General features: G+C 48.3%; 1 protein-coding gene across 4 annotated transcripts in view; it reads right to left on the minus strand.

Annotated features, from left to right (window-relative positions):
- Window positions 1–8,997, minus strand: part of EHMT1 (euchromatic histone lysine methyltransferase 1) — a 173,052-nt gene that overhangs the window by 22,413 nt on the left and 141,642 nt on the right. For all 4 annotated transcript variants that reach the window (XM_012808299.2, XM_023516087.1, XM_023516086.1 and 1 more), the window contains exons 17-18: window positions 5,615–5,716; window positions 3,993–4,097 (exon numbers count right to left, since the gene is read on the minus strand). In XM_012808299.2, the coding sequence (XP_012663753.1) occupies window positions 3,993–4,097; window positions 5,615–5,716 (207 nt within the window). The remainder of the gene's footprint in view (window positions 1–3,992; window positions 4,098–5,614; window positions 5,717–8,997) is intronic.

Below are 8,997 nucleotides of genomic sequence, written 5' to 3' on the forward strand. Positions count from 1 at the left end.
GAGAACAAAGATCCCCAGCACCTCCCAGATAGGATTCACAGTGTCTGACATCCAGTTAAAATAAAACAAAAAAATATAAATATGATAAAACCTCCAGCACCCTCCCAGGTAGAATTCACAATGTCTGACGTTTAAATAAAACGAAAGTTACCAGACAGGTTAAGAAGCAGGAGACACAACCCATAATGAGGAGAAAAACCCATCAGACAAAACCCAGAGTGGATGCAGATGCTGTAATCAGCAAGTGCAGGCCGTTAAAGCCACTGGTGCTTAACTGCGTCCCATAGGCCGGCAAGTGAAGTGAGGACACATTAGAAAACATGTAGGAGACTCAACAGTAGACGTGAGAGCAACAGCACAATTTGAAGAAGAAAAAACTGGGAAATTCAAAGCTGCACCAATAAAAACCAGCTTTAGTGAATCATAGGATGAAAAAATAGGGGCAGCACCTGTGGCTCAGTGGGTAGGGCGCCAGCCCCCCTGCCCCATATACCAAGGGTGGTGGGTTTGAACCCAGCCCAAGCCAAACTGCAACAACAACAAAAAAGAAAAATAATTTTTAAAAAATCAAAAAGAGCATCAGTGAGCTGTGGGGCAACTTCAAGCTGTCTGACACCTGCAAAGTGGTGGTGGGAAAAAACACACTGGAAGAAATAATAATGGGAAAATCTTCAAATTTGACAAAACCCCTAAATTTACAGATCCAAGAAGCTCAAAGTACCCTAAGCACAAATAATAATTAATAATAAAATAAAATACTGCCAATACATATTAATACTCAAATTGCTGAAATCCAGTGATAAAGAAAAAAATCTTAAAAGCAGCCATAACTGGGCATGGTGGCTCACATCAGTAATCCCAACACACTGGGAGGCCAAGGTAGGAGGATCACTTGAGGCCAGGAGTTTATGACCAGCCTGGGCAACATAGTGAGGGGCTGTCTCTACAAAAGATAAAAAAGATTAGCCGGGTGTGGTGGCTCACATCTGTTTTCGTGACATGGTGTGGACGTGGGAGGCTGAGGCAGGAAGATCCCTTGAACCCAGGAGTTGGAGGCTGAGAGCTGTGATGACGCCACTGTGCTACAGCCTGGGCGACAGGTCAAGACCCCAGCTCTAAAACAAATGAACAAATAGCCATGAGAGGAAAAGGTCACACAGAAAAATAAGGATGTGGATGACAGCGGGTCCCTCATTGCAAACACTGAGGGAAGCAACATGTTTAAAGCACTAAAAAAAAGAAAAAGAAAAATCTACCTAGAATTCTATATGCCGTAAAAATATTGCCTTGAAAATGAAAGCAAAACAAGGATGTTGTAGGCATTAGAAAGCTGAGAGAATGCATCATGAACAGATCAAAACACCCAGAGACATGAGGAGAAGTGAGGAAAGGAGAAGGGACATGGAGTTGCAGGACAGCCAAGTCCCCTAGAGAAAGGCGCAGCAGGGACGGAATGGCAGGAACAAGTGAGGGCTTTTCATGGCCTTTTTAAAAGACCAGTAATGGTTTAAACAAAATAAAAATATGGTTAAATCACATGTGTGAGCATGAGGAGTGAGAACATCAGGCTGCTCCGGGACACCCGCCAGGCAGCAAAGGCACATTCACCAGGTGGGCAGGTGCTGGTGTCCAGCAGACAGCGGCACAGCCGAAGGCACCCGGGACGGACTCACACCGACTAAGGTGCAGAGTGGGCCCATGGGGAAAGGACAGCTTTCTCTACAGGCTGCGCAGGAGCAAGTGGACATCCACATGCAACACAAGAAAAGAGAGAGAAAGAGAGAATGTCCATTCACATGTCACCCCCCACACACAAAAACTAAATCATAATAGATCACAGACCTAAAGTTAAAACCCAGAACCATGAACTATCTTAAGAAAATGTCAGGCAATGTTTTCTTAAATAGAACACCACAAGCAGGGTCTACTGAATAAAATTGAGGAACTGCACTTTATCAAAATTCAGTGACTTCTGCATTTCCAGATAGGCTTATAAAGCATTTATCTGATAAGGACTTGTATGCAGAATACAAAATAAATTCTCAAAATTCAAGAATAAGAAAATAAACCACCTAATAAAAAAATAAGCAAAAGATTTCAACAGCTCTGTAGCAAAGAAGATATATGGATAGCAAAAACCTTATAAAAAGATGCTTAACATCATTAATCATCACAGAAATGAAAATTAAACAATGAAATACCATGACAAACCTACTGGGTGGCTAAAACCAAAAAGACTGACCATATTAGATGTTGAGGAGAATGTGGGGGAACCAGAGCTCCCATACACTGGAAGTGGGGTGCAGCTTCTCAGAATAAGCTGAGCATACACTCCCGTGTCATGACCCACGTCTTCTCCTAGGTATCGAATCAAGAGACAGGAAGGACGAGATTTTGCAGCAGCTCTACTGGCAACAACCCCAGCCCGGGCAAAGGACCAGCTGTGACTTGTCCACACAAGGACACACTTCAGGACAACGGCAAGCACCTGTTGGTCGGCAGAGCCTCACTGTCTGGAAACAGTACACAGAGTGGGCTCTTGTCACACATGACTAAAACATGCAACCATATCCATGGTGAAAGAAGGCCACACACAGGGGACATGGGGTGAGAGCATGGAGCGGCAGGAAGAGGCCTCTGGAGGGGAGGGAGGCATCACCACCCTGCTGTGCTGGTTGTTTCTGGGACTGAAACTCACTTAGCTGTACCCTGTGAAACATGCAGTCGGCCTGTTACACACTGATAAAGTGGTTAAATAAGTGTTTCATCTTATAAATCACAAACCTGAAGTTTAATCAGTTCTTCCATTTCATGGGAATGGCCACCAGAACTGACACCCACTGACCCTGGCCAGGCTGTATGCTGCCCACCCGTGCACCCACCCACCCACAATGATGACAGCTGTGTGAGGTAGAGACAGTTGCCTTCACCACACCAGTCACTGTGCCCGATGGCAGCGAGAGGCAGGAAGGCACAGCTGGGTCCGGCTCTCATACTCTGCTTCCCTCCTATCCTCACACACGCTTCCTGCAGCTGTCCACCAACCCACAGCTCCTCACACCCATGGAATGGGTTCTCATGGGCTGAGGAGGCAGCAAACAGGAGGGCCACCTGCCAACCCTAGAAGCCCTGCGCTCAGGCCGACTGTGTGGCCCCAGGACCAGTCATCCCCTGCAGTGTCCTGTGTACCCAGAGGGAGGCAGGGCCACTCTAGCCCAAGACCCCCAGACTGAGTGGCATCCTCCCACATGCATGTCTCACAGCACTCTTTCCAAAGTCATTTTTTGTGTGCCAAACATTTCTTTGTATCAATTTAATGAGCAAACTGGTGGCTGGATTCTTCCTTTTCAGCTTCCAGAAACTCTGTACAAGTGGACAGAGCTCTTCAAGCTGTGCCATGTCTGGTCTGTCCTAGGAGGTGACTGCAGACTCCTGCCAGCACAGGGTCCCAACACACTCCCCCTAACTTCTCAAGATCACACTGATCTCCAGGCTGAACCCCTCTGCAGTCCCACTGTTTCTGTAGGTGCCTGAAGACCATCCAGAGTCACCTGCTGCTGCTCCCCTGCCCTCTGGGCTGAAGGGAGCTGCCCAGAAGGACAAGCGAGGCCTTCTACCCAGTCTCCAAACTATAGTAGAGCCGGTGGTAACCAAGGCCCACACACAAGGCCACAAGCCCCCATATGCCCGGATCCTCCTCATGCACATGCCCATCAGCAGGAGGGAGCAGGCACCCTCTGAGAGTGCAGATCCTACACGAGGGGCCACATTTGCCAGGGCCTCACACCCCACTCAACCCACAGCAGACTGATCACAGGAAACTGCCCCAGGCTGGCAAGTTGCCCACAGGGCAAGGTTGTAGGCACACCAGGTACATAGGCTCTGCTTTTAAAGAAAAGGAAACTTGTGGAGGAGGCCGCACCAAGCAGCCCTGCACCCGTCCTCTGGCCGGATACTGCTCCCTGGTCCATGACTTGAGGAGCAAGACTCACGTTGTCCCGGATGTTAATGTCCGAGCCCTTGGACAGCAGCAGCTTCACGAGGTCCACGTGCTTGTATTCGGTGGCCCAAATCATGGGTGTCCAGCCCCCATCATCCTAATTTCAAAAGAAGAAAACAAAACTCTGGCACTGAGGCTAGAGACAAGTGACCCAGAGGCATCTAAGTACCCCACCCCACACTTGGCTCCCTGGGACCTGTGGGGCAGCCTGGGACATGGGAGCCAGGCCTCAGCATGCTGCCCCTCACTTCAGTGAGCGCAAGACAAAGGCAGAACCAGGACCCAGTGTGACTAGACACCATATCCCCCTTGCCTTGGGTAGAGCGGAACGGCTGGTCCCCTGCTCAGCCCATACCAACACAGCCAAGCACCTCTGACCAGCAACACGAGCAAAAGAACAAAAAACCTGTGCACCCAGGCCAGACCCAGGGCACTAGCAGCGTGTCCAGGGACCATGAGAGGCTAAGGCTCTGTGAGTCCTGGTCCTGATGACCGATTGCAAACCTGAGAGGCAGCCTTAGAACAGTAGTCGAGACCTACTGATGGGCAGGGAAACCCAGGCCCAGGGACTGATGCTTTTGTCTCTGCTCATGAGCATTCCCACCACTCCGCCTGAGGCCCCCGTGGTCCTAAAGAATTTCATTCAAGCTAGAAGAAAGGTGACTTTTTAGGACCCAGGTGTTATGATGCCAGTCCCTGGTCTGGAGACAGCGGGCCCAGCGCCCTCCCCAATACCTCTGGAAGGCCTTTCCTCACCCCACAAGCCCATACTTCTCTGGCAGACACACCAACCCAACCTCCCCTGAGGAGCTGGGGACATAGCGCCACCAGCCAGAGCCCAGCCCCCGGGGGCAGCACAGCAACCCAACTAAGTGGGCAAGAGAGGCAACGGTCAGGGAATGCTTCAGGTGGAGACAACGGGGAGGCCCCACGAAGGCCTGTCCAGCAGACCGGAGGCTGTGCATGTAGGGCACACAGGAAATGGTCTGTTGGGGATGTCACTGAGGCCGAGACAAATGGGAGCCAGTGTAAACACCTGGGTGGGTAAAGCCTGGGTGAGGCAACACCACAGAGCACCCCCAAAGGGAAGAGTACGTGTGGAAACAGAGACCAGGCCCAGAGCCAAGAGCTCCTGAGAAGGACATCCCATGCCTGCTGAGCAGCCCTGGCCCCTGTCCTCCTTTGGGCTCTGTAGTCGGTCATGTGTGTCACAGATGTATCTCCAGGTGCCTGCCACATGCCAGGCGCTGATTAGGCAGCACAGATTGCAGTGTGAGCAAAACAGACCCAGACCCTGTGCTGTAGCTCTGGCAGCAGGGCATGATAAACACACATGCAGGGGGGAAGGAAGACGGTGCCCAGTAGAGACAGCAGGGGCTGTGGGGGAACGTAAGGTGCCATCTAGACACAGACCTGGCACAGGCCAGACAGCCCCAGCAGACATGGGTGGGAGGGCAGGGGATGAGGCCTCCTGGGGCCTCGAGAGCTCCATTAGGGCTGAGTGAACTCATGGAGTGATGTGGAGGCTATGTGGAGGCTAATGGGCTAGCCACCAAAGGGGACAGCAGCTTGCTCAGCTGGCTGGGGTGATGGGTGAGGCAGGCAGGCCCTTACCTGGCAGTTGACGTCCATCTGTCCGTTTGAAAGCAGATATTGAACAACATCATAGTGGCCTTTCTTGGCAGCCAAGTGCAGACATGTGGAGCCTTCCGCATCCTGTAACATGGAGACCATTTAGGCTCCAAAACTCATACTTCAATGCTGGTGTGCAGCCCCTGAGTGCAGGACCCAGAGAACTCTGTTCCTTGCCACGGGACGCACTGTCACTGTCCTTGTGGGGTGACAGGGATGCAGACCAAGAAGGATGGGGGTGTCCCCCAGAGGGCCACCCAGCTCCCTGCCACTCCTGCTGGGCCCTGCAAGCTTACAGCTACATAGCACCTTTACAACAGTACCAATAATTCAGTAAGAGCTGCCCACGTGCTGCAGACTTCCAAATAATGTGATGGGCAGTGGGCAGGGGGGGTACCCTACACCCCACAGACGACGCACAGTGACCTGTCTACCTGTTTCCTGCCAATTTCCCAGCCCTATTTCCTCAGAACATTATAGACTGCATTCATCAAGCATCTCGAAGCTGGAAAATCCCACTCAGGGGAGCTCAGACCCAGGGAGCCAACCCATGTGACACCGTCTTATGCAACCCCATACTGGTCACAAGGACCCTAGCGGACACGCAACCCCCACTTTCTCCCTCTGGGTTTCCCTACTTTATTTGCCTCCCCAGCCCTGTCTCTGTGCTGACCTGTTCATTACCTTTCTCTCCTGTTTCTATTGTCAGTGCAGCAGCCCTAGCTCCTATCAAACATAATAAACCTATTTCTAATTGCACTGGTATTGACCAGGACACCCTTGTTCAAAGAAAGCCCGCACCCTGATCCCCACATTATTGGTGTTCAGGCTCATAGCTGTATGAAATATACAAAATGACAGCTGCGGGTAGCAGTCTGTCTAACTCTCAATTTCTTCAGTCACAGGATGTACAGCTGAGCTGCCCTGGACAAGGCAGAGAAGGCAGAGGCATGTGGGGCTGGACAGAAGCAGGCACCCAATGTGGCCAGTGACAAAAGACAAGCACAAAGCAGGCACCTCAGCTGACGCCAGGCAAGAAGAGGGCAGAGGACAAGGAGAGGCCATAAGGGTCTCAGGAGGAGAGGGGTGCACTGGGAGCAGCGTGGAGATCTCTTAGGAGCCACGGAAACACCCACGCGATGCCCCAGTGCCCAGAGAAAAAGCAGAACTTCTTCCCTTACTTATTGGCCCAGAGAACGTCAACATTCTAGAGTTGTAACTCATCATCCTAATGCAGTGGTTCTCAACCTTCCTACTGCCACGACCCTTTAATATAGTTCCTCATGTTGTGGTGACCCCCAACCATAAAATTATTTTTGTTGCTACTTCATAACTGTAATTTTGCTACTGTTATGAATTGTAATGTAAATATCTGATATGCAGTATGTATTTTCATTGAAAAGGGTCTCGACCCATAGGTTGAGAAACCCAGTCCTAATGCATCTTGATGTTTGTACAGGCTTGGTGTCTGTAGCACAGTATGCCAGCCACATGCACCAAGGGTGGTGGGTTCAAATCTGGCCTGGGCCAGCTAAACAATGACAACTGCAACCAAAAAAAAAAAAAAAAAATAGCCAGGCGTTGTGGTGGGCGCCTGTAATCCCAGCTACTTGGGTGGCTGAGGCAAAAGAATCGCTTAAGCCCAAGAGTTTGAGGTTATTGTAAACTGTGACACTGTGACACCACGGTACTCTACCCAGGGTAACAGCTTCAGACTCAAAAAAAAAAAAAAAAAAAAAAGAAAAGAAAAGAAAAAGAAAACAATGCTAGTACAAATTTTTTAACTATCCACATTGACTGTCCACAAAGTGTCCAATATTGTCACATTATGTCTTTCTGCAATTCCTGTTTAGTTGAATATTAGTTTTGAGATTCATCATGGTAGACGACATATAGCACTTGTTCATTTATTTTAGAGGATGTGAAACTCTCTCCACTTTACATATGCAGTTGTTTCTGACTTTTTGCTAAGGATGAGGCACCAAGCATGTCGATGTTTCCCTGGTTACACATACCAGGAGTCTTGATAGTGGACATCTCTTGAGAACTGCATTTTAGGCGATGAACATTTCCAGCACGACTGGCAGTGGCCCACAGCTCCTGGGTCCAGCAGCAACACAGAGTATTGATGCCAAGCATCTCTGACACAACTTTTATATAATTTGATGACTACCAAATGGTATCTCTGGCTTGTTTTCAAAAAGCCGAGGATTTTTTCCCTTGTTATTGGTCACTTCTGTTCCTCTTCTATGAACTGCCTGTGATGTTCTTTGCCCAGTTTTCTTTCAGGTTTTATCTTAATGGTAGTTATTTTTGGAAATGAATCTTTCGCCAGCACGTTGCAAGACCTTCTCCCAGTCTTGTAGACTGCCTTCTCAAGTATTCTGGATGTTTTCTTGACCAGAATCCTTAAGTTGTAACACACTTAACTTTCTCATTTTTTGCATTTATGTCTTATTTAAGAATCCTTCCTTATACTAGAATCACAAAGATAACATTCTGTTGCTTTCTGAACATTTTACAGTTTTTCTTCTTACAATTGATTCTTGTGCTCACCATCTGCACAATGCAGGCCTCAGAGTTGCATGCATCCAAATGATGCACTACTGACACAAACGGAGGCTGTTACAGGTAGTAAACATGCCTGTTCCAACTTATGCACAAATTGAACTTAAACCTACGAAACCTCTCTCATTTATGACCTGGGAACTGCTTGGACACCTTTTTCCATCCTTGCTTTTGCCACATCTTTGCCTTCACATTTAAAGCAATGTGTGGCAGGAGGTCAGGGCTAGCCCTTGCTTTGTTACCTAGTCAGACAAATCTCTGCCTCTTCAGCGAGGACTCTTGTCTGTACATCAGCGTCATCACTGACAGTTTTGTTTAAATCACTTAGCTATTTGTTTCTGTTTTATTTTACCTTTTCTGCATTTCAGTTGTACAAATTATTTTTCAGTATTTTTATTATACTTCTATTAGCTTGTTTTTCTACAAAGCTGTATTTCTCTTTGCATTAGCTGTTGTTTATATCAGCCTATGGTAAAGTTGTTTCCTTATATATCATTCTACTAAAAGTTGCCATTATGTACAACCTACTGACGTTAAGTGAGGATTTACTATACTTCTGAATCTGTGTACACTCAACCTTATAAATATTTTTGCTTTAAATGATCCCTTGTCCTTTAGAAAATTTATAGGAAAAAACTTGCACACTGGCCATTTCTGGTACTTCTCCTTCATTCCCAATGGCTACACTTTCCTTCTTTTTTTTTTCTTTTTTTGAGACAGAGCCTCAAGCTGTCCCCCTGGGTAGAGTGCTGTGGCATCACAGCTCACAGCAACCTCCAACTCTTGGACTCAAGCGA

Source organism: Otolemur garnettii, unplaced genomic scaffold, assembly GCF_000181295.1.
Source record: "Otolemur garnettii isolate 467f Iridium unplaced genomic scaffold, OtoGar3 scaffold00087, whole genome shotgun sequence".
In the NCBI taxonomy this organism is placed as follows: domain Eukaryota; kingdom Metazoa; phylum Chordata; class Mammalia; order Primates; family Galagidae; genus Otolemur; species Otolemur garnettii.